Consider the following 27,043-nt stretch of genomic DNA (forward strand, 5'->3'; position numbering starts at 1 on the left):
CAGGAAGGGGAGAGAGGTGTTAGAGATGGTCCAGGTAGACTTAAGGTTGGGGTGGAAGGTGTTAGTGAAGTGTATGAACTGTTCGAGCTCCTCGTGGGAGCATGAGGCGGCGCCGATACAGTCATCAATGTAACGGAGGAAGAGGTGGGGTTTAGGGCCGGTGTAGGTACGGAAGAGGGATTGTTCCACGTAACCTACAAAGAGGCAGGTGCAGCTTGGGCCCATGCGGGTACCCATGGCCACCCCCTTTGTCTGTAGGAAGTGGGAGGAATTGAAAGAGAAGTTGTTGAGGGTGAGGACGAGTTCGGCTAAGCGGATGAGGGTGTCCGTGGAGGGGGACTGGTCGGGCCTGCGGGACAGGAAGAAGCGGAGGGCCTTTAGGCCATCTGCATGGGGAATGCAGGTGTAGAGGGACTGGACGTCCATGGTAACGATGAGGTGTTGGGGACCAGGGAATTGGAAGTTCTGGAGGAGGTGGAGGGCGTGGGTGGTGTCACGGACATAGGTAGGGAGTTCCTGGACCAAGGGGGAGAAAATGGAGTCCAGATAGTTGGAGATCAGTTCGGTGGGGCAGGAGCAGGCGGAGACAATGGGTCGGCCGGGGCATTCAGGTTTGTGGATTTTGGGAAGGAGATAGAAGCGGGCAGTGCGAGGTTGGGGAATGATGAGGTTGGAGGCCGTGGGTGGGAGGTCACCTGAGGTGATGAGGTTGTGGATGGTTTGGGAGATGATGGTTTGGTGCTCAGGGGTGGGGTCATGATCAAGGGGGCGGTAGGAGGAGGTGTTGGAGAGTTGGCGTCTGGCCTCGGGCATATCCACCTCTTTACCATTACCACCAAACAAGGTGATCAAACCTCGTTCACTGAAGAAAGAAAGAGCGAATGGAAAGAACAGAACCAGGTATACCCAAAAGTATTGATTTGTCAACCTGGAGAAGCTATAGTACAGAGCTACCTGCATGACAAACAGCATATGCAGCATGCAATAGACAGAGCTAAGCGATACCAGAACCAACAGATCAGATCCGAGTTCTACAGTCTTGCTGCATCCAGTCATAAATGTTGGTAGACAATTCATCAAGTCAATAGAAGAGGAGACTCCACAAATGTACCCAGCGTCAATGATGGAAGAGCCCAGTAAATCAGTGCTAAAGATAAGGCTGAACTATTTGCAAGTATCTTCAGCCAGAAATGACAAGTGGACATTTAATCTCAGCCTCCTCCTGAGATTCCTAGCTACAAAGATGCTAATGTTCAGCCAACTTGATTCACTCCATATTATGTCAAGAAATGTCTGACGGCACTAGATATTGTAAAGTCTATGGGCCCTTACAACATTCTGGCAATAGTGCTAAAGCCTTATGATCCAGAACTAGCTGTGCTCTTAGCCACATTGTTCCAGCACGGCTACAACATTGACATCTACGTGATAATGTGAAAAATTGCCTAGATCTTCAAAAGCAGGACAAAACCAAGCTGGCCAATTACCTTTCCATCCATCTATTGTCAGCCATTAGCAAAGTGAATGTAAGGGGTCATCGACAGTACATTAAATGGCACTTACTCAAAAATGGCACCTGCTCACAAACGGCCAGTCTCTGTCCCAACAGCTTCACTCAGCTCCTGACTTCATTACAGCGTTGATTCAAAAATTGACAAAAGAGCTGAACTCCAGAGGTGAGGTGAGAATAACTGTCTCTGACATCAAGGCAATATTTGACCAAGTATGGTGCCGAGAAATTGTAACAAAATTGGAGTTAATGGGATTCAAGGGTAAATCCAGCTGTGGCTGGAGTCATACCTAGAACAGAGGGAGATGGAATATTGTTTTAAGGTCAGCCATCTCAGCCACAGAATGTCATTGCAGGAGTTCTTCGGGGTAGTGTCCCAGGCCTTATTATCTTGAACTACTTCATTGATGATCTTCCTTCTAACTTAAGTTCACAAGTGAGGATGTTTGCTGATGACTGCATTTGTTCAGCAGCATTTATGGTTCCTCAGCTGTTAAAGCAACCTGTGTCCGTATGCAGCAATGCCTGAACAATATCCAGTCTTTAGCTGATATGTAGCAAGCAAGTGCCAGGCCATGACAATCTCCAGCAAGAGAATTCAACTGTCACTCCTGACATTCAGTGTCATTGACATCTCTGAAGCCCCCACTGTCAACTTGCTTCCTATGGACCAACCACATAAGTACTGTGGCTATAAGTGCAGGTCAGAGGCTGGGAATTCTGTGGATAATATCCCACCACCTGATTCTGCAAATTCTGTCTATCTTCTACTAGGCACAAGTCGGAAGTGTAATGGAATACACTCCACTTGTCCGGATGAGTGCAATTCCAATAATAATCAAGAAGCTTATTACCAACCAGAACAAAGAAACCTGCCTCATTGACACCTCCTCAATATCTTTTTAATATTTGCTATCTCCAGCACAATGCACAGTGATAGCAGTGAACATCAATTGTAAGATGCACTGTGACAATTCCCCAAGTTTCTTTGTCAGTAACTCCCAAATGTGTGACCTTTACCACCTAGATGTCCAACAGCAGCACATCAATGGGAAAACCACCAACTGCAAGCTACCCTCAGAACCACACACCATCCTGACTTGGAGAACTATCATCATTCCTTCCTTGTTACTGGGTCAAAATTCTAGACCTGTATCCCTGACAGCATCGTGGGTTTACCTATACACCACAGACAGCAACTTTTCAAGGAGGCAGCTCACCTTCTCTAGGACAGTTAGGGATGAGCAATATATTCTGGACCTAGTCAGCAGCACCCTTTCCCCACCAGTTAATTTAAAAATAAAAATAATTCCCCAAAGCTATTTTATTGACCAAATGAGTTGATCATCGGCTATGAATACTTGCTTATCCATCATTGTGCTTGAAAGGTGGTGGTGATCTGTCTTCTTGAAGTCCTTGTGGTGTAGATCTATACAAGGTGTTGCCATTGGAGGGACTTGTCGTGTTTTGATGGGTGGTAATGAAAGAATGTCAATATTGTTCCATGTCGGAATGGTTTGTGAATTTGAGAGAAACTTATGTTATTTCCAGGTTCTTGTTGCCCTGTTCTTCAAGGAAGTAAAAGATTCAGAAGGTACTGTTCAAGAAAAAATAATGCTAGACACATTGCAGATGAAATTTAATGTAAAGCAGTTCGAAGAGGATTGTGAGAAAAGGCAATACTTATAAGATTAAAGGATATGCAGGAACAGATACTGAGTGTACAGACACAAATGCTTCAAGGTGCCAGGATAATTATATTAATGCTGTTGAAAAACAAACAGGCAGTATGAATTTATATGTGGAGGTATAAATCATTAGCTTAAGCATTATGTCCCAGTCAGCACGAAGCTCTTTAGATATGATATAAATGCCTTATATGACATGCAAAGGTAATGTTTTAACAATGTACAGACATGGGCGACTTCAGTTGTGTGGATAGAACAGAGATTTTTGGTTTGTTCTCCCTAGAACAAGGAGGGTTAAGGGGGAGAATGTTACAACGAGTTTGATAGACTAAATATAGAAAAGCTATTTTCACTGCAATACGTTAGCACCATTTCAGGTAAATGATAAAATAATCAGAAGACAGATGAGAAGAACACTGAACTGTTAGGATCTTAAATGCCTTCCTTGAAATGGGGTTGGATGCAGTTTCAGTAGACTAGAACAGGCTAGGAGAATGGGCACAGAAGTGGCAGATAGTATACAATTTGCAAAATGTGAGGTTATGCACTTTGGTTGGAAGAACAGAGGTGTAGACTACTTTCTAAATCGGGAAAGACTTCGGAAATCTGAAACACAAAGGGACTTCAGAGTCCTAGTTCAGGATTTTCTTAAGGTTAACAGTTAGCAGTTAGGAAGGAAAATGCAATGTTAGCTTTCATTTTGAGAGGGTTAGAACACAGGAGCAGTGTTGTATTACTGAGGGTGTATAAAGCTCTGGTCAGACTGCATTTGCAATATTGTGAGCAGTTTTGGCCCTGTATCTAAGGAAGGATGTGTTGGCCTTGGAGGGGGTCCAGAGGAGGTTCAGAAGAATGATCTTGGAAATGAAGGGCTTGTTATAGGGGAGCAGTTGACGACTCTGGGTCTGTACACAAAGGAGTTAAGAAGAATGAGGGAGGATCTCATTGAAAATTGCAGAATATTAAGAGGCATGCATAGAGTGGACGTGGAGAAGATTCTTCCACTAGTAGGAGAGACTAGCACCTGAGGGCACAGCCTCAGTGTGAAGGGACAATCCCTTAGAACTGAGGTGAGGAGGAATTTCTTCAGCCAGAAAGTGGTGAATCTTTGGAACTCATTACCACTGAACACTGTGGAGGCCAAGTCCTTGAGTGTCTTTAAGACAGAGATTGATAGGTTCTTGATTAGTCAGGGGATGAAGGATCGAGGCAGAAGGCAGAAAAATGAGGTTGAGAAATATATCAGCCATGATCGAATGACAGAGCAGACTTGATGGGCCAAATGCCTAATTTTCCTCCTCTATCTTAAAGTACCAAGTTTTGAAAGAGAATATAGTTATTGGAATGTGGGGAAAGAGAGAAATCGAACCAAGTGTACTGTCCTTTTAAAGAGCCAGCAGTGAGTCAAATGGCTTCCTTCAGAATTGTAATGATGCAGCAAAAAGAATGGGGGAGAGCAGGGAAAAGGAATTAACACCTGCATCTTAGGTCTGATGCTGTGCTTTAATTTTTATAATTCTGGGTGCATATTGATCAATTATCCCAAACTTATCTTGGCTGAAGTGATAATCCAAAAACAAATGATGTTCTAAAGCATGCTCTGAAATGTATAATGTGCAATGACAGAATACTGCAATCTAACCAATGTGTAAGGAAGTATCTTGTTGGACTGTGGATAGATTAACAACAGTATATATATAGTTCAGGTTTTGTTTTGTAAACAGATATTGGAACACGTGTTGGGTGAGCTACTTAGGCATTAAACACAGAAAATATGTGTAATGATCTAAAGATTAAAAACTAGTGGTTTTACCCACAGGCATCCTATTAACCGATGTGTTTGTATCTCTCAATATGTGACACGCTATGGTCAAGGCCACAGTTGATGCAAAACATTGCTTGAAAACTACTAGTTTTTCTATTTGCATCAATTTGCTAATGCGAGTCTTGATGACTAACCATGGCAAGCATTAAAAAAAAACCCACATCAATACACATGACAGGCAATTTGTAATGCTAAAGTGGGTTCTGCTAAATAGTAAAAAGGTGAAAGGAATGAATTAACAGAGAGAAACACTTATATTAAAGAATACATAGTACTATCAACACAGCAAAATAATGAATGATTTTTACGTTATGTTTACTGTTTATACTTTGGCTTTTTTTAATCAAAAGTTCAAAATTTTACTAAAATAATATCCAGTGAAGCTTTGCCTTCTTTGCATTACAGTGTCCTGATGAATGGCGGTATCTAAGTTCGGCAGGCGAAGGAAGTCTTACTACTGGATTGTGCTATTAAACCGTGGGGTTTTTTTTAGTAACTCCTGTGCCTTTTTTCTTTCCATTCTGAATTTGAGGTTTTTGAGTTGAAGGAGTTGTTGTCTCTCTCTCTGAAGAGAAAATCTGCACCCTCTGTTTGGCAAGCAGAATCTCAAATGGATTTCTTGGAAGATTGACACACACAAACTTTCTTCAAGTGGATTTCTCAGAACTTTATTTGTTGCCGATTAGCAGAACAGTGGCTTTCTAAGTGAGTTAGGTATCCAGCTGAGAAAAACAAAGTGTTATTCTACTGCTTCCAAAGTACTCTTTGTTACTGATTTAGTAAAACCTGCATGATGTAAAGAAAAGTAGAAATATTGTCCATCAATATTTTTGATTACCTGTATGCATTATATGCAATTGTATTATGGTACAGATTTATATAGAATCTGCATATTTTTAATGCCAATAAAATTAATATTCCTTGATTCCTTCAAAAATTAAGAAAATACAATAACATCATTGCTTTGTTTATTTCTAGGTTGATCTAATCAAATTGATATTACTGTCTGAAATATGCCTGATGGTATATAATTTCAAACTACCAAACAAATGCCTCAAGTAGACATCCATGAAATGTCATGAGAAGGAAATATTCATGATTGCCTGTCAGAATGGAAGATATTTTCAGATTTTTATTCCAGTAATGAATTAAAGTCTTCAAAGTATGGATGTTTCTATTGAGAATGATGGAGTTAATAGCAGTTTCTAATCCAAATTCTGACATTTGGTCTTAGTATCCTGACTTTTAACAGTCTGGATCAAGACTTTAGAAATATCACTGACCTGAAACATTAATTCAGTTTCTCTTTCCATAGTTGCTGCCAGACCTGCTAAGTATTTCTGTTTTTATTTCAGGGTTCCAGTATCCACAGTATTTTGCTTTTGCATCAATGAAATAGATGTTGAGTTGCAAACACTGGCTATTCTTTGGAATATATATGATGCATGGCAAATTTATTAATGTTGTTTGCTCTCAGATTTTTTTTCAATTTCATGTTTTTTTTTCCATTATATATAGACACATTTATCAGGTAGAGGTTTACACTGAGATCCTTCGAGAAATAACACTTAATCTAGAGCTCAGCAATCTATGTAGGGAAGGATAATTGTAGTGTCTTTCTGATGTGTTTTCCTATTGCTCTATGGATATGAACATGTTGTTCTTAGATTAATATGAGAGGAAGTGTTCTGTGTGATGCGCCAGACTGCAGAGATTCAGAGAGGACCTGTTAGTGCACCTGTCAGGCTACTTAGTCTATGACTTGAGACAAGTCAGAAGCAATAGGTTTTATTATTCAGATTATTTTAAATGCATCTGTTCTTTACACAAAATGATTTTTTTTAACACAAAAGGATTATAGCTTGCATTGTACTTTTACATGTAGCATCCAAAGTTTACTTTGGTCACTGGTTGTTTGTTAGGTTCATGAAGGAGCCTTCTTGTAAACTTGCATTATTTTTGCTTGATATTTTACTTCTGCTGCCTTGGCCCTATTTACTCAAGGAGATTCTAGGAATTTTGCATCATGAGAAACTTTTGCATACAGTGAATACAATTTTTAAGTTTCAATTGATAATGAGATTCTTCCATTATAGCATACACTTGGGTAATATGATATTGTGTTGACATTAATATGATCTCACTATTTTGGTGGATCTGATTTGCATGTCGTCCACTATATTATCTAAGATTGTGTAATTAAATATGTTTCACAAACCTGGAAAAGTTTTTTGATGACTTTGATAAAACAATTTACTTCCAAACAGAGAGTGAAATATACACCTAGCTTTCATATTATTAATATTACTTTCCTTCAGAGTCAAATCTCATAAAGAAAAGTGAACAAAACTACTTGACACTACATTATGCAAAGAAAGAAATAATGGTTGTATCTTGCTACGTAAATAATGGCATGTTAACAAAGTAATTGGTTCAGAAAGTTGTCCAGTGAATTTGGGAATTAAGAAGTACACCTGTGTTGCTAATTTCCGGAACATGTTGGGGAATTTATGCTGCTTCACTATTTGCATCTTGGTCTTAGCCTCTTCTTTATTCAATAATTTTACGCATTAATTGTCCATTAAGATTGGAACAGAAAGTAACTTTATAACGATGTGACAATTGTTAATGCATTGCCGTGCAACCCTGGAGGAAAAATACTAACTTAAAATGTCAAATTTCAGTTCTGCCTGCAGTATATTGTTGCTGGCTGTGTCTATTGCCACTGCAACTCGAGGGGGCACACTAACCCACCATGCACTAGCAATGCCTGGGACATCACTGCTGGTAATGCCACAGTGAGCTGCCTGCATCGAAGAATAGGACCAATAATATGAAAGTTATTCTAATGTTTTAAAGGCATTCAAATGCTGGGATCATGATTTACTTACTGCCTGACTTCATACACTTATCCGCACCATTTTTGATTCATCACTGCCTCCCTGCCACTCACTGTTGCCACACTGTCCTCGAGTGAGTGAATGAGCTAGCTTGTGGGAGAGTGGCAATAGGGTAGGGGGATTGTGAGGTGGACACCAGGAGAGGATCAGCTAGCAAGAATACTGGGGGTATTGGTGAACAACATACCAGACAGGAGAAGGGGGGCCACTCATTGTAGCGGTGAGTGTAGTAATGGCATGGATCCGGACTGAGCGAAAGAGCCGAATACAAAGGATGCTGAGTAGAGTTGCAGGCAGTTTCAAAGTGTCATGAGTTCTTGGGCTTCAATGGCTCCGTACATGCGCGTATCAGCTGAATTAACACTGGCTTCCAACTCCAGGTGCATTTTGATGATGTTAGTGCCAACCTCCTCTGCCAGTGTATTGGCAGGTGACACTCTGATTATCGTTAGACAATTGACAAATATCTCATTTCACATTTTTTGGAATTTTTCTTATCTTGATTCTTCACTTGTTTTCTCTCTATTTGAATCCCATTGTTACTTTCCCCAACTTTTTCTTTTGCCTTATTTCAGATTTAGTTCATCCATTCTAATTCGGCCTCCACTGTTATCCCTTTGGTTTCTTTGTCAATCCTTCATCTCATCAGTTAAGAAAAGAGACAGTGGGCCCCACCCTTTACTGAAGTGCCAGATGCTCTGTTGCCCTCAGCACTTCATTATCAGCTCCAGCATGTTATGTTACAAACTCTTTGAAATGAAATGGAAAGGCAAACCAGCAGAGAATGCCTCAAATATCATCATTGCAGTATGACCTGACCCAGTGAGGTCAACACATGCCAGGCTGGATTTTTTCATTGGATCCAGGAGGAAGGGGTTGGCTCTTCTTTGTGTTAGAAAACTGCTTCCAGTGGGATCCAAACAGAGCTTTGGATTTTACTTTGGGTGAAGCCGTAGATGGAATGCAGACAGGTTTTGGGCATTCGTGGCAGCTATCATTGAGGATGCTGCTTGTCCTAAAGAAGAGAAACTGTGCCAGTGCCTGGTACTGCATGACAGGGACCTGATATTGCTCAGGGGAGCCGACGGCTATCATGAGGGAAAGGAGGGAAGTCCTCTAACACCAAGTCTGTCGCATGCTGCCTCCTTGTCGGGCAGTACGGGTACCTCTTTGTTCAGTATCATCTCGCAATGCTTCTGCCATCTGTATAATACACCTGTGTGCAGCGCCAGGGGGCTGCCACAGAGCTGTGCAACTGACAGGGGCACAGTCCTGTGTGGCCATCTGTCTCTGGAGACCACACAGTCTCATTTACCACTACCCCTCCTAGATCTCGCTTCATCTGCCTCTAGATCCTGTGCCTCCTTCTCCTTTTTGCCCCTTGTCCCTCTCAACAATCTTCTTGACACCCAAAACTCTTGCTTCTTCTGTGCAGAATACAGTTCCTCAACTCTAGTGGCTTCAGTTTCTAATGGAGCAACAACCATTACCTATTGCAGACTTTATAATACCCAGCTGGTATCCAAAAAGGCAAACATGTTGTTCTGATGCCCACAAAATGCTAGGAGATGCCAAGAGGATGAGGACCCCTTGAAGTGGAAATGTTCTCAATCCTGGCACCACCCTTGATTTATAGTGGAGTTTTGACTACAAAGGGGTAAGCCCTTTGACCTTCAAAGGCCATTTTCATCTGTCTTAAAATTCTGCCCACCTCTTGTGACCTTCCTCTTCTCTGTGCAGCTGGTCTGAAATCCAGGAATTGCTGAACTCCAACCATGTCATAAAAAAAAACCTTCCAGGAATGTGCTCATATTGAGCCCATAATAATCTACCTTGGCTCATTAATTGGAGCAGGCCTTTGCCAAAGACTAATTCCTCCCCTGCCCTTGGAAAAAAACTGGGTTGAAAGGCAGTTGAGAACTCCAGCCGTGCAATGCCACAGCCAATTTTTGTTTCTGAGCCCAATGTAGTTCCTGTCCAGAGGGAGCTGGGAAAATCTGTCTTTCCTTCACAATGATATTATTCTAATTCAACAGTTTACACACAAACCTCGGCATTTCGCCAAGCATTCTAACAGCAATGCTGAATCTGAGGGTAATAATTACACTTCATTGCTTTCAGGAAAGTTGGTGAGATGTGCTAAACCACAATAGGACAAAGCAGAACATAATATCCAATAAAAATCAAAAGAACTGCAGAAGCTGTAAATCAAGAACAAAAACAAAGTTGCTGGAAAAGCTCAGCGGGTCTGGCAGCATCTCTCAAGGACAAAACAGAGCTAACATTTCGGGTCCGGTGACCCTTCCTCAGAACTGATGGTGGCTGGGAAAACGTCAGTTTATATGCAGAAAATAGGGAGGTGGGTGGGGTAGGGAGTAAACGATAGGATAGAGCCCAAAAGGGAGAGAAAGACAGTTGGACAGACAAAGGAGTTGCAAACGATCAGGCTGGGAGGGTGAATAGTTGTTAATGGGGACTGTTAGTGGCTAACAACAGGGGGTGTGTAATGGCAGGCTATGTGGTAACAAGGCCTGGTGTACGGGGTAAGGAGCTGGGACATGGGAGAGTTTAGGTCCTAAAATTATTGAACTTAATATTGAGTCCGGAGGGCTTTAGGGTCCCCAAGCGGAAAATGAGGTGATGTTCTTCCAGCTTGCGTTGGGCTTCGCTGGAACATTGTAGCAAGCCAGAGACAGAGATATTGGCCAGGGAACAGGGTGATGCGTTCAAGTGGCAGGTACGGGTAGCTCAGGGTCTGTTTTGCAGCAGAACGTAGATGTTCTGCAAAGCGGTCACCCACTCTACGCTTCGTTTCCCCAATGTAGAGGAGACCACATTGTGAGCAGTGAATGCAGTAGACTAGAATCTTGGAAGTGCAGGTGAAGTGTGGCTTCACCTGGAAAGTATGTTTGGGCCCTTGGATTCTGGGGAGGGAGGAGGTAAATGGGCAGGTGTTGCACCTTCGCCGGTTACAGGTTCCTGCAGAAGGCGGACAAGGGAGGGGAGGGGAATATGTGTCTGGTGGTGGCATCTTGACGGAGGTGGTGGAAATGGCGTCTGATGATCTTCTGGATGTGGATGCTGGTGGGATGGTAGGTGAGGATAAGGGGAACCCTATTGCTGTTGCGGGAGGGAAGAGAAGGGGTGAGGGCGGGAGATGGGTCGATCCTGGTTGAGGGCCCTGTCGACAATGGAGCTGGGGAATCCTCAGTTGAGGAAGAAGGTGGACATTTTGGACGTTTTTCTGATGAAGGGTCGAGGCCCGAAACGTCAGCCTCTCTGCTCCTATGATGCTGCTTGGCCTGCTGTGTTCATCCAGCCCTGCACCTTGTTGTCTTGGACATTTTGGAGGCTCCCTTTTCGAAGTTGACCTCATCCGAACATATGTGACGGAGACGGAGGAACTGAGAGAATGGGATGGAGTCTTTACAGGAAGTGGGGTGTGAGGATATATAGTCCAGGTAGCTGGACTACTATAACATCCAATAAATCTGCATGAGTCTGCTTCCAAATCATTTTATTTTCATTCTCTTTTTATTTACTTCCCGCTCATGTATCATTGTGCTGTTTGGTCCTGCAAACGTAGAAACACAGTAAGAATCTCAAGTGTTAGAATTACTGGCCAGCAGTAGACAGAGAGTGAATTGTGAATAAATTTTTAAAAAGGTGCCTGACGACAACTTTTCGCAGAAAGGTGTAGTGGTTTCCCCTCAGAAGCCCATCCATTCAGTCGTTTCAGAATTGACAGCTAGCTCATCTGTCTTATCTAAAAGTTTCGCTGTCACAAGGCCAGCAATTCATACTGTCATTCACCTCATGGGGAACTGAGTGAAGATGCTGAATTACTCACCCAGCTGGCTTATTCACCCCAGGAGTTCATAAATTTCTCTTTTTCTGCCCCTCAGTAAAGTAACTCTCAGGTTGTAAGTCATGTAATGTACCAAATTATTAATAATCTTTAGATGTAATTGTACTGTTACAGATCTGTAGCTGAAGCCACTGAAGTTGATCTCAACATGCGTGTGGGTCTGCATACAGGGAGAGTGCTGTGTGGGGTCCTGGGTCTCCGCAAGTGGCAGTATGATGTATGGTCCAATGATGTTACTCTAGCCAATGTAATGGAAGCTGGTGGTCTCCCTGGGTAAGTGATATTTTTACTTCAGCTTTATGTAGAGAAATTATAAATCACTTCTAGGTAAGTATTAGATGGCAGATTAATGGCAAGACAATTTAGATAAATATTCAATTTGATTCAAGCTCCTAAACACTTTGATATTGCTTAATAAATATAGTTTGCAGTTAATGCTTGGATTTACATTCAATTTTAAATCAATGGAGATGGCTCTGTCATTTCAATTGCACCTTTCCTGACATTCCATTCAGATGCCTTTTTTTTGTTTTTCTTTCTTATCTTTGTTTTTTTTTCATATTTATATTTGCTCCCTTTTCCTTCTGATTGTTTTACAAGAAAATTGAAATTAGAATGCACAGAGCACTCTGGGGAAAAGTTTCCTTTAAGCTTTGCAATTGTAAACATACTGCTGAAAGGCTGAGTTATGACTTCTCAAAATGTTATGTGATGAAGAAACATATTTTTTCCACTCCACTTTTTTGAGAGTTTGGTTGCAAGTCTCAGGTAGATGTATACTCATTAGGTTTGAACCAAGAGGTGATTAGGTTTCAACAGACCTCTTTGAGACATACCTTGTGGTTTGATTTTTAGTAGACCCGAAACGTCAGCCTCTCTGCTCCTATGATGCTGCTTGGCCTGCTGTGTTCATCCAGCCCTGCACCTTGTTGTCTTTGATTTTTAGTACTATTGTGTATAAAATGCTGGATAAATATTACAGAATTCTTTCTCAAGCTGCCTTCTGGAAACACAACACCAGGAAGAATGTAATGTATTGTTAGCCATTTAAGGTCCATTTCCCAGCCAGCTGAAATTTTTCAGACAGTAAGAGCAGGTAAGGTTCAGATGGGATGCCCAGCAAATTAGCCTGCTTGCGTTATAGGCCTTGATTCCAAACAGAGCCTTTCCCTCTTCTCAGATCTGCTGCAGATGCTGTCTCCCCACTCTACCTAGTGCCTTCTCTCCTGGCCATGCTGGGATTCTCCCCAAATTACTTGTCATCCAATTCCTGGTACTTCTAGAAGTCTCAGTAGTGGCCACCACTCCAGGATGAAGAAACTGCCACAACACATTTCCAGGCTGCTTATGGAGGTGCAGACTCCATGCAAGATGGGGGTAGAAGTCTCAATTTGAACCACTAACAAAGGGCTTAGTGGTGCAACACTTCTCATGGCCATTTTTTGCCATGCTGGGGCAATAAACCCCACCACTCTCAAAATCCTGCCTTTGATGTTTTTCAAGAATGGAGGAATAATAGTGCAGGTATTCATTTCCTTAAATCCATTTCACCATTCAGTTTCGTTATGTTTAGTCATGAGTCAGTTTCATTTGACCACCTTGGTTTAATGTTCTTGATAGCCTTTACTAACAAAAACTGATTGATGTCCAAAATTTCAATTTATCCATCTAATATATTTTAACAGAGTTACAGGATTCCCAATATCCTTTTGTATGAAGAAGTGTTTTCTCACTTTGAAATATCCCAGCTCTAATTTCACACTTGTATCACTTTTTCTGAGTTGGCTGAACAGAGGAAATCGTTTCTCTGTGTCAAATTCCATTGTAATTTTAAAGTTAGACTTACCCTCAACTTTTTGAATGCAACGGACTACCAGCCACATTTGTGCATGGTATTAGTTTTCTGGAGTGGGGTGGTGGTGGCGAGGCTGGGAGGGCAGGTGGTACTCAGAGGTGGGAAGGCTGAGAGGGAGAGTGGTAGCACCCCTACTCAGAGGTAGGGGTGCTACCACAAGACCCCTAATCCCAAGTTTTATTGAGTGGTGAAATATTGGGAGTCGGGGGGAGTGGGTGGTGGGGGGGAAGTGTGGGGAGCGGCGAGTGGGGGATTGCAAAGTGGGTTAGGTTGGGAGGGGGAACATTGATGGCCAGGCAAAGTGACAAAGAGAGGGTAACACAGAGAGGGCTATTATAGGGAGATTGGGATGTTACCCCTGAGATGCATAAGGTACACACTGAAGTAGATTGCATCCGTTTTCCTTAAGTCTAATCTCTTAAGAAGTTGGGTTAAAACAAAACTTCTGATTCCTGGAGAAACTAGCAGGTCCGACAGCATCTTTGTAGAGAGAAATGGAGTTAACTTTTCAAGTCCAATATGACCAGTCACAGAATCTTGCTCTTAGACCAACCTCCCACTCAGATTCAGATACATGTCACAAGATTGCCACCTATTATGTAGGCTTTTTTATTGCCATTGACCTGTTGCGCAGAATGTTATTTAAAATTATATAAACAACATCCATAGACACTATCCACCATGTTAAATGACAGCCTCAAAAATCCAGGAAGGCGTGACTGAACGTTCACAAATCCATACCGACTTTTTCAACACCTCATTGTTGACCAAGAGCCCATAACTCTGCTCTTCTTGACAGATTTCAGTAATATCACTGAAAGTAAACTGATGGGTCTATAGTTAATGATGTATGTGTTGTAATATCAGCCATTATCAGCTTCTGGTTGGGTAGTTTGCAGCCACTATTCCCTCTCCTGAACTGAGTCTAAGGGCCTAATTGATTTACAGTGGTAGAGGAAAGCCACAAGTGAGTCTTGATAAGAAAAGATTCTTGTTTTAAACAAGATGGAGTTAATTGCGTGATAGCAGTCAGATGCAAGTAACATTAGTAACATAAGCATTGTTACAAACACCACGAGAAGACCAAAGATATCAATGTTCACTCTACAAGGTCCTACACGGTTAGAAGATATTACAAACACCTGAACTCCTAAACTCGAAACACTCCGCACAGTCCCTGTTTAGGTAAGGTTGCCAATTTAGTGTGATTTGCAGTTTTTATATGTACCATGACAAAATTAGGCAGGAGTCAGGCATTTTTCACAAGCTGCGATTCTGCTTCCTGACTGGCCATGCCCATTCATACTATTTAGTCTGGGATAGTCTACAATGGGGTGCTGCATCTAGAAGCAGCACTGAAGTACAGTCATGGATGATGGAGGTTGATTCATCCTGCCTCATGACCAATGATAGACCTACGTCCTGTGCCATCAAGGTGCAGCTGGACTAGGAATAAGTAACTGAATTAGGTCATCACAAAAGTGACTACATTTGCCTGAATTTTGACCCATGCGTATCTACTGTTAATGCTGATGTCACTGCCAGATAATAATTTGTTACCTCTGGAAGAGTTAGTTTCATATGAAAAGAGATATTAACCCATTTCTGGATCCAGAATTTTGTTTTATTGATTTAGGGAATATAGATTTGTAGACTGGACCAGCACTTACAGCCCATCCATAATTTTCCTTGAGAGGGTGCGAGAGAGCTGCCTTATTGAACTATATTAATCCATGTGCTATAGATAGACCATGCCATTAGGGAGGGAATTCCAAGATTTTGACCAAAGGAAACTGAAGAATCGGTGATATATTTCCAAACCAGGATAGGACTTGCAGGTGACAGCTTTTCCATGTATCTGCTCCCCTTGTCCTTCTAGATGGAAGTGGTCGTGGGTTTGGAAGGTGCTGTCTGAGGAACCTTGATGAATTTCATCAGTATGTCTTATAGATGGTGCACATGGCTGCTACTGAGCATCAGCGGTCGTAAGAATGAATGATTATGGCTGGAAACTGTGTCAATCAGTCTGGTCTGTCCTAGATGGTGTCAAGCTTCTGGAATATTGTTGGAGCTGCACACATCCAGGCAAGTGGGGAATTTTCCATCCCACTCCTGACTTGTGGCTTGTAGATGATGGACAGGCTTTGGCGACTCAGGAAGTAAGTTACTTCTTGCAGGATTCCTAGCCTCTGACCTGCTCTCGTAGCGATAGCATTTGTATGGCTAGTCCAGTTCAGCTTCCAGTCAATGGCAACCTACTAGCAGTTGATAAATGGGGGATTCAGGGATGGTAATACCATTAAAGTCAAGGGTCAGTGGTTAGGTTCCCTTTTGTTGGAGATGGTCAGTGCTAAAAACTTGTGTGTTGTGAATCTTACTTGCCACTTTTCAGCCCAAGCCAGAATGTCATCCAGTTCTTACTGCATTTGGACGTGATATTTTGGTATCTGAGGTGCCATGAATGGTGATGAGCGTTGTGCAAACATCAGTGAGCATCTCTACTTCTGACCTTATGATGCGAGAAGGGCATTGATGAAGTAGCAGAAGATGGCTGGATCTAGGTCATTACAGTGGCAAAGAACTCCTGCAGAGATGTCCTGGACTTCGTCTAATATTTATCCAATCGAGACAGTACAAAAACCTACCAACATGCAATCTTTCTTTTTAAAGCTTCTGAGTGACCTCTTGCTGCTTTACTGAGTACACTGGTTTGCACAAGCCTTCATAATCCATATGACTCCAAACTAACAAGCTCATTGCTTCAGCAGTTTTATTAAAACATTCATGACTCCTCAGATATTGAAGCAGTCCATATTCGAAGGCAACAAGATCTGGACAATATCCAGGCTTGGGCTGACAAAAGGCAAGTAACATTTGCACCACATAAATATCAGACAATGACCATCTCAAACGGAAGATAATCTAATCATGGCCCCTTGACATTCAGTGGCATTATCATCACTGAATACTCCATTGTCAACATCCTGGGGATTACCATTGACGAGAAACTGAATTAGACTAGCCATATAGACCATATGGGTAGACCACCAAAATAAGATGGGTGCAGTCACTCTAACTGGATTATACTATACGCCCCCCAACAGCCACCGAGAGAATGAGGAACAAATATGTAGGCAGATTATGGAAAGGTACAATAAAAGGAGTTGTCACAGTGGGTGACTTTAACTTCCCCAATATTGACTGGGACTCCCTTAGAGCAAGAGGCTTAGACGGGGCGGAATTTGTTAAATGCATCCAAGAGGATTTCTTGAAACAGTACATGAATAGTCTAACCAGAGGAGTGGCCATACTGGACCTTGAATTTGCTAATGAGCATGGCCAGGTGACTGACCTTTCAGTGGGACAGTATTTTGGTAACCGTGATCGCAACTTCTTAAGTTTTGAGAAAGCTGTGTACAAGGATAAGTCAGGACCTTGCAGGGAGGGCAAATTATGTCAGTATTAGGCAGGAGCTAGCGAGTGTTAATTGGGAGGAGCTGTAAGGAGACAAGTCCACATTTGACATGTGGGAACTGTTTAAAGACCTGCTGGGGAGAGTTCAGGACCGACATGTTCCAGTAAGGAGGGAGAATAAGGATGACAAAGTAAGGGACCCTTGGATAATGAGGGAGGTTGTGAATTCAGTCAAAAAGAAAAAAGAAGCTAAAATTGGAAGGGCCTATGAGGAGTGTAAGGACACAGGAAAGTACTCAAGCAGGGAATTAGGAGAGCAAGAATGGGCCATGAAATGACCTTGGCAAGTAGGGTGAAAGAGAATCCCAAGGCATCTGTAGATACATTAAAAAGAAGAGGATAACTAGGGAGAAGGTAGGACCACTCAAAAATAAAGGAGGGAGCTTGGACTTGGAGGCAGAGAATTTGGGTGAAATCCTAAACGAGTACTTTGCATCAGCATTCAGCCAGGAAAAGGATATAGAGAATAGTGAGATTTGTATGGAGCGTGCTAATATGCTCAGGCATTTTGAGAAGTGGTGTTGGATCTCTTGAAGAGCACTAAGGTAGATAAGTCCCTGGGCCCAATGGTATCTACCCCTGGTTTTTGAGAAAGGCAAGAGAGGAGATTACTGGGACCTTAACCAAGATCTTTGTATCCTCGCAAGCCACTGGAGAGGTGCTGGTGGACAGGCAACTAACTAATGTTGTTTCTCTGTTCAAGAAGTGAAATAGGGATAATCCAGGAAATTACAGACCAGTGATTATCACGTTGGTGGTTGGGAAACTATCGGAGAGAATTCTCCAGGATAGGATTTACACACATTTGGAAAAGCATGGCCTAATTTGGGAGGTCAGTATGGCTTTGTGCAGGGCAGTTCATGTCTTACAAACTTCTTTGTATTTTTCAAGGAGGTGACAAAGGTGATTGATGAGGGTAGAGCAGTGGATGTTGTTTACATGGATTTTAGTAAGGTTTTGACAAGGTCCATCATGGCAGGCTTATCCAGAAGATTAAGCTGCATAGGATCCACAGTGACTTGACCACATGGATTCAGAATTGGCTTGCCCATAGAAAACAGAGGTAATAGTGAAAGGGTGCTTTTCAGACTGGAGGTCCATGACTAGTGGTGTTCCACAGGAATCTGTACTGGGACCTCTGCTGTTATATATATGTAAATGACTTGGATGAAAATGTAGATGGGTGGGTTAGTAAGTTTTGCAAACAGTACAAAGATCGGTGGAGTTGTGGATAGTGTAGAAGGTTGTTAAAGGATACAGCGGGATATAGATCTGTTGCAGACGTGGGCGGAGAAATGGCAGATAGAGTTTAATCCATGTAAGTGTGAGGTGCTGCACTTTGGGAGATTAAATGTTAGGAAAAGTGTACAAAGAATGACAGCACTTTGAACAGCATTGACGTACAGAAGGATCTTAGGGTTCAAGTCCATAGCTCCCTGAAAATGGCTACTCAAGTAGATAGGGTGGTAAGGAAGGCATATGGCATGCTTGCCTTTATTGGTCGGGGAATCGAATACAAGAGTCAGGATGTCATGTTGCAGCTTTAAGACTTTGGTAAGGCCACATTTAGAGTATTGCATTCAATTCCGGTCACCAGATTACAGGAAGGATGTAGAGGCTTTGGAGATGGTGCAGAAGAGGTTTGCCGGGATGCTGCCTGGATGAGAGGGTATGAGCTCTAAGGAGAGGCTAGAAAAACTTGCGTTGTTTTCTCTGGTGCAGCGCAGGCTGAGGGGAGACTTGATAGAAATCTATGAAATTATGAGATGCATACATAAGGTGGAGAGTCAGAATCTTTTTCCCCAAGTTGAAATAACTAATAATAGGGGACATGCATTTAAGGTTAGAGAGGGAATGTCCAAAAAAGACGTGAGGGGCCAGTTTTTTTACATGGAGTGGTAGGAGTCTGGATTGCACTGCCAAGGGTGGTGGTGGTGGCAGATACAATAGGGCATTTAGGGACTTTTATATAGGCACATGAATATGCAAGGAATGGAGAGATATGGATCAATAGCAGGCAGAAGGGATCAGTTTCATTTGGTGTCATGTTCAGCACAATGTTGTGGGTCGAAGGGCCTGTTCCTGTGCTGTACATTTCTGTATTGTATGTTCTGTATAAATGCAGTGACTACAGAGCAGGTAGAAGATCACCTCCTGTATCAGTAAAGCCTGTCCAGCATCAAAAAGGTGTGAGTCAAGAGCGTGATTAAGTACTCACCACATGCTTGGATGAATGTAACTCCAACACCACTCAAGAAGCTTGATACCATCCAAAACAAAACAGCCTGCTTGATTGGCACCACCTCGACAAACGTTCACTCTCATCACCACTGATGATCAGTAGCAGAAGTGTGTACCATGGACAAGATGTACTGAAGAAAATCACTAAGAGTCCTTAGACAGCACTTTCAAAACTCATGAAGAGTATCATCTGGAAGGACAAGGGCAGCAGATACATGAGAACTCCACCACCTGCAAGATCTCCTCCAAGCCACTCACCAATCTGGCTTGGAAATATTTTGCGATTCCTTCAGTGCTGTTGGGTCAAAATCCTGGAATTACCTGCCTAACAGCATTGAGGGTTTAATTACAGCTCACAGACTGCGACGGTTGAAGAAGGTAATTCACTACCACCTTCTCAAAGGCAGCTAGGGAAAGGTAAAAAATCACCCAGCCAATGATTCCCATCTTCTGCAAATGAATCAAAAGAAAACTCAAGTTTGGACTACTTGCACATGAATGTGTTGTGGATGGTGCAGTATTTTGTTTTCAAAGTTGCTGTGTATGTAGTATGTGATAAAGTGATGTAATATAAGACTGTAATAAGACATTAGAGCAGAAGTAAGCCATTTGCCTCATCAAGTCCTCTCCACTATTCCATGAGGTCATGGCTGATTTTATAATTCTGAATAATCCACTTTCCTGCCTTTTCCCACAACCCTTGATTCATTTACTGATCAAAAATCTGTCTATTTCAGCCTTGAATACACTTAAACGCCTAGCTTTGACAGTTATCTGGGGTAAAGAATTCCATAGATTCACGACCCCCTGAGAAAAGAAATTCTTTCTCATCTCTGTCTAAACTGGGCAACCCTTTTCTTAGATGACGCTGTTTAGTCCTAGCATCACCTCCGAGTGAAAACAAACTCTCAGCATCCATCTGTCAAGCTCCCTAAGAATTATATGTATTACAATAATATAATATTTTTGTTTCATTCACAATAGGTGTAAATTACAAAACAAAGGAGTGACACAATTTGTCTACATTATCATTTTCTGGCAAAACAAAATGTCTTGGAATATACTGTACTTGAGCGTGCCACGTTATTTGTTGTTTTAAAATCTGACTTTTGGTCATGTGTTCACTTCCACCTGTAATTCTCTATTTTCCCCAACCCCACCCCCACCTTCTACAGTATAGTGTGTGCATTTGTGTGCCCATGTGTGCGTGTGTGTGTGCGTACAAGCATGTGTTGGAGAGATGGGGAAGAATTTAATGTGTACTATCTCAGCATTAACTATTTAACAAAGAATAAAATGAATACTGGAAATGATTGAACTCCTATTTAACAGTCACAACTTCAGATGTCCCTTATTCCACAGAGCTCCCTCAATGGCATAGCTGACAGATAAATCCAAGATTAATCTGTATGAGGATAAGAAGTTCACTGAATTAGTAATAGTCAGTACTTATGGAATATTGCACTAGTTCTAATTGCTCACTTCCAAATACACTTGTATCTATTGAGGACAAACCAAATGGAGAGATATAAAAGGGAATGTAATGGGAAAGAAATAATATTGTAACTTCCTATAATTGGCCCAGCTACATTTTTTTACCTGTGTTAGATTTAATTTCCCATTTGCTTATGTCCTCTTTCATTAAATGAAAAAAAAATGCTATGTTGCTCGTCATGCCAAGCCAGATGAGGTGTCAGTTGTCAGTTAATGGGTACAGGATAAAATGGCTGATGACAGTAGATGTCAAGGAAGGAAGACAATGACATTGGTTAAGGATAACAAGAGTCAGCCATTCACTTTTCCACTTGTGATAATATAATCCTCAAAATGAATGGATGTTTGGAATGTGTTTTTTTGTTTGAATGCATGATCTCAAAAGTGTATAACAATTTTTTTTGACAGATTAGTAAATTGTATTCACTAGCTCTGTTATTCATCATTTTGATAAACAGGTACCGCAGTAAAACCATCTTTGCTCAATGTTTCATGTGTCTACAATGCTGTTGATGCCTTCTAGAATACTTTGCTAGTTTTGACACCTAGTTACTCATAGCTTTGAGGAAAAGAAGTAAAACCTAAATGGATTGTGCATTTTTAAATAGCTTTGTTGCCATTATTTTGTTTTAGTAAATGTTTAGGTTGAATATCCAATATGCTTTGTAAGTCTGTCATTACTTGATAGCAATAATTACGGGCCTTCATAACTCCCAGGTGAAGAAACCTCGCTTGATTTATGTTAATAATATGGTGATTGGCTGCAGTGTTACTTTTGTTTAATGTCTTCACTTTGGTTTTAGAAAGGTTCATATCACAAAGACCACCTTGGAGTGCCTGAATGGAGATTATGAAGTTGAAGCGGGATATGGGTACGAGAGAAACAGTTTCCTTAAAAAGCATAACATTGAAACCTTCTTCATCGTGCCCTCTCATCGAAGGAAAGTGAGTCAAAAACTGATCTATGGATCAACAGTTAAGATTTAATCCTGCAGAAATATAGTATTGTAGTGTCAATATACGACTGAGAGTCCAGTCACAGAATTGTGTTGAATAACAAGAATTACTAAGTTAGTACTTTAGTCATGTTTTCAAACCACAGAAGATGATATTCAATTTCTGCCCAAAATGGCCACAAGGCCAGGGAAGTGGCCTTTGTCCTTTCATCTTGGTGTCAGCGTGAGGCTTAAACTGCTTTGAGATTTGTTCTCACCAATATGCTGTGAACAAACTGCAGTCACCAAGCTGGTGGCCTTGGTTATTTACCAATGGGGAAAGAGCATGAAGGCTGGTTGGATGTGGGGTTGTGGATATTGGAGGATAAATTCAGTCCACGAGTGTGTGCGTGCACGTATGTGTGCATGTGTTACACGGAAGTTGTGTTGAACAGGATGCAAATAGTCTAGATTTTTGTGCAGTCTCAGAGGCAGCAGACCTACTTCTCCCAGAATCGTCCAAACAACAACAGTTTCTTGGACTGATTTTTGAGTAACCACTAGCTTTCACTTTAAAGTCATATTGGATGGATTATTTAAAACAGAAAACTTCATTCTATTCAAGCTGGTTAAGATAAATATTGCTAGAAACTTTGAATTCCAGTCGTACAATTGTTGTGTATCACTTTAAAAGTCAGATTTACTTCAGTCTAGGAAAGGACGTAGAAGTCTCCTCAGTGTTTGATATCAAGGGCTGAAACTTAAATTAATTCAGAATGCAGAGGGTTGACTATACCAACTGTAAAAACGTATCTACCTGGAGTTAGGCTGTAGATGCCAGTATAATAGCTGATATGGTTTGAAATAGTTTCATGAAATTTAGTGCCAGTTGTGTGTCCATGATTTTCTTTCAAGACCACAAGAACATGAACTGTAGGAGCAGAGGTAGACCATTTAGCTCATCAGGTCTATGCTGCGTTACAGCGAGATCATGGCTGATCTGATAACCTTCAATTTCACTTCCCTGCCTTTTTCCCATAACCGTTGACTCTCTGACTGATTAAAAATCAATCTATCACAGCCTTGAATGCACTTAATGACCCAACCTCGACAGCCCTCTATGGTAAAGAATTCCACAGATTCACAATCCTTTCGAGAGAAGAAATTCCTCCCCACCTCTGTCTTAAATGTGCGACCCCTTACTTTAAAATTATGCCATCTGGTATTAGGCTGTCCCTCAAGAGAACAACCTCTCCTCACCTACCCTATCAAGTCCCCTAAGAATCATTTTTTGCATGTACTCAGAACTAAAAGCTGGTCAGAATTTTTTCTAGCAAGCATAAATTAATGTGTGCATTAGGTCCACTACACACATTATCCATTAATCATCAGTCCTAATTTCCTGCCTTAATATTAATTGACATCATGAGACCACTTCTAAAAGTATATTTTTGTTTGCTACTGCTTGTTAATTTATAATTAACATGGACCAAGTAGCTTTATTTAGGATTTGATTTGTCTCAATATTGGGTTAATTTCTGCCATTTAAAATCTAACATTTAAATGCAAAGGAAACTGAAAAAAAAAATCACCCCCAGTGAGAAAAGCAAAAACTGTTGCTTGAAGGATTCTCTTTGGTGAACTTGGCAGCATGAGTTTGTATATGATGGATAACCTATAGGAAAAAGCACAGGAAAAGGACTAGATGATGACCTGTGCCTGGGAGGTTTGGGGCAAGAGAATATGTCATGCACCTCGATTTCAGAAGGGAATGATGCCTGGGGGATTTCTCATTGACAAGGATTAAAGCTCAGATTTATCCTGACTTCTGAAACGAAGTGTGCAGCCGCAGAGCAATCTGTATGGTAATTTCAGTAGAAGTCACGTTGAGTTACATAATTAATTTCTACGTCAATTGTATGCTTCCGAGCACGTAACAGTTAGTGTTCAATTCACCACACCACCACTAAAATTACAAGATTCCTAGTTCTACTATAATATGACATATGATATTATCTTGTCTTCTGAGAACTGATTGAATAGTTCAGGCCTACACTCACTAGAGTTTAGAAGATGGAGAATAGATCTAATTGAACTATAAAAGATGTTAAATGGGATTAACAAAGAAGTAGAGTGGATTTTTCACCTTGTGGGGCAATCAAGAATGAGCAGTATAGTTTTGGGTGAAGGAAAGTAATAAATTTAAAACAGGAGGAATTACTTCTCTTAAAGGGCAGTGAAAGTGTGGAATTCATTACCCCAGAGTGCAGTATATGCTGGGATGTCAAGAAACTTAAAGACGTGATAGGCAGATTTTTAATTAGTAGCAGTTTAAAGGATTAAGTAGAGCAAGCAGGAAAGTGGAATTGGGCTGAGATGAGATCAGCCGTTGAATGGTGGAGCAGGGTCAAGGGACTGAGTTGCCTACTCTTGCTAGTTCTGATGTTCTTGTGTTCTTATATTCTTATAGTATTATCATGTTGCATGAGTTAGAGTGATTGAAATCAACTGCATAAGCACAATGCTCTGGAGTTTCCTTCCCAGACCTTGCCACTTATTAATCACTATATCCTCCTTTCATAAACTAATTTTAAAACATATCTCTTTGACCAAGATTTTTGTCACTTGTCCTTAACGCTCCACATGGCTCCGTGTCAATGTTGTTCATAACTGTTCTGTGAATTGTCTAGGGATATTTAGCTATGTAAATAAAAGTTGTTGATCCAAATTCACTTGTTATATGGCACCTCCTACTCACCCCTGTAATATTATCCTTTGTTCATCTACCAATAGTTCCAACTGTTTTATGAAGAGGGGTAGCTGTTTCCTCCATATTAAGATGCTATCACAGATAGAACTTTATGTAAATTAATACTAATTTTCAGAAGCAATATAGAATGCACATAGAAAGCCATAGTTTCCTTAATTCTCAAGGTGAAAGACTTCTTCAAGATGACAGTTGGAGCAGTATTGTTCAGGTTATTTACCATGAACACTGGGACTGCTGCCATTTTGTTTCCATGTCATAGTATCCATCCAAAACATGAGGAAATAACATTGCTGCAGAAACAACTTTTCTGCACTGGAATAGGATTGTCATCACAAAATCTCTTTCTTTATTCCTTGACAAGTTGTGATTCTTTATTGCCCATCCCTTATTGTTCTTAAGAAAATAGTGGTGAGCTGCCTTTGTGTACTGTTACAATCTAGGTGGTGAAGGTACTCCCACAGTGTTGTTAGGAAGGTAGTTCCAGGAAGTATACCCAGCATTGCTGAACAAACATCAGCATCCATCCAAGTCAGTGCATTGCTTGTGACTTGAAAGGGAACTTGCAGGTGGTGGACTTTGTCCTTCTGGGTGTATGGTTGCAGCTTTCGGGGGTGTTCTTTATATAAACCAAAAAGCAAGGTACTTTGCTGCAGTGCATCTTGTAACTGGAGTACTGCAGTCATGGTTGCCCAGCGATGGAGGGAGTGAATGGTTATGGTGGCACATGAGATACCAATCAAATTGCTTGCCTGAGCTGAATGGACTTGAGCTTCTTGAATGTTGTTGGGATTGCATTTATCAAGGATAGTGGAGGTTAGTGCATCACAGTCCTGACTTCTGCCATGTGGATGGTGGACAGGTTTGAAGAGTCAGGGTTGTGTCATCCACAATAGAACTTCCAAACCTTTACCTATTCTTATTGTCAAAGTATTTCTATAGCTTCTCTATTTAAGTTCCTCGTCAGTGGTAATCAGTCAGTTGAAAGTGTGGGATTCATTGATGGTGAGTGTCACTTGCCACTTATAAGCTCAGGCCTAAATGCAGTCCAGGTCTGCTGCATGCAGACTTACAGTCCTTACTATATGAGGAGTTGCGAATGGAGCTAAACACAGTGCAATCATTAGCAATTATCCCTACTTCTTATGATCTTTGGTTGCAGATGTTCAATATTATTGTTAACTATCCTATGCACATACAGTTCTCATCTTAAATGTAACAGGGGAGTAGATATCAAACTAAATTAGTTGGAGCCATGTGATTCATTGTTATCGTTGTTAAACGCTGCTATATTGTCCTTCATAAATCCATAGGCAGATGATAATAGTTAACTCTTTCTAAAGTATTTCATAAAGATAGTTAAAAGCTATTCCCCTTTGCCATGTTGATAGTGTATCCTGTTTTGGTGATGCCACATCGGGAATATTGTTTTCTGGAACACAAGAAAGGCACAGACTTTGGAGGAGTGTTGTTAGACAGATACAAGAATGACTCCTGAGTATTGGGCTGAATTATTTGGAAAGAATGTCTACAAGATTTTCTGTATCTGTAAAGAAGGGGACAATCATCGGGACCAGATCAAAGATGTTCAGATTATTATAGTTCAGAAAAATTTGGATCGAAAAATGATCTACCATGTGCAGGATTCTAGGACTGCAAAGAAAGTCAACATTAACAGTGACAAAAGAAATTAGAAAATATAGAAAATGTTTTTTTTTCTCGTAAGAAGGTGATGGAATCGTGGAATAGATAGGCCCGAATACTTACTAGCAATCCTTTTTGTTAATATTGGAGTCAAAGCACATGGTCTCAGTAGTTTGTTTCGATAGGGAGGAGCATTGATCAATGTATTGTAGTCTTCCAAATGTCCTATGAATTTAATGTTTCTGGCATTAGTTGGTCTCCAACAGCTTTCTCAAGAGAAATTGATCCATTCCTTCTTAAATTCTGTTATTTTATAACTTTCATGTTACTATAATTTTAGTATAACTATACCTAACAGCTCCCTGTGCACTTGGAGACATATAGTCTGCTCATAGGCAGTACTGATATTTTCATTATTGTTCCCAAATGTGAACCTCTTGCACTTTCTTCACAGTAAGCAGCCTGTGCCCCCCCTTTAACTTTCAACAACTGAGCTACCTATGTCTTTTGTCAGCCAGTATTCAGAGAAGTTCATGTGACCCCTTCAATTCTCTGTTTCACTCTTAACTACAGAAACAGTCCCAAAAGACAAAGATCTTACTATGTATTTGCAAAAGCATCTCTTAATCAATCACTCAGAGGTCAAAGATTCACTATTTTACTATTAATGTGCCATGTTGGAGTCTATTTGCATTTGATGATGAAGGGGTTGAGGTTGAGTACTTCTTTGCTCTCCATCAAAATTAAAATCAGTTTCTTGATCACTTATGAATCACTTTCTTTATGGGGAGGTTTTCATTTGCCTGCATTCAATCACACTTGCTGATTGCACTCAATGAACG

At 41.1% G+C, this 27,043-nt stretch overlaps 1 protein-coding gene across 1 annotated transcript in view; it reads left to right on the forward strand.

The window, feature by feature from the left end:
- Nucleotides 1-27,043, forward strand: part of adcy1a (adenylate cyclase 1a) — a 295,596-nt gene that overhangs the window by 168,681 nt on the left and 99,872 nt on the right. Inside the window, exons 7-8 of the mRNA XM_048608131.1 lie at nucleotides 11,906-12,064; nucleotides 21,659-21,800. Of these exons, the coding sequence (XP_048464088.1) occupies nucleotides 11,906-12,064; nucleotides 21,659-21,800 (301 nt within the window). The remainder of the gene's footprint in view (nucleotides 1-11,905; nucleotides 12,065-21,658; nucleotides 21,801-27,043) is intronic.

The sequence above is a fragment of the Rhincodon typus genome, chromosome 2, assembly GCF_021869965.1.
Source record: "Rhincodon typus isolate 14 chromosome 2, sRhiTyp1.1, whole genome shotgun sequence".
Taxonomy (NCBI): Eukaryota; Metazoa; Chordata; class Chondrichthyes; order Orectolobiformes; family Rhincodontidae; genus Rhincodon; species Rhincodon typus.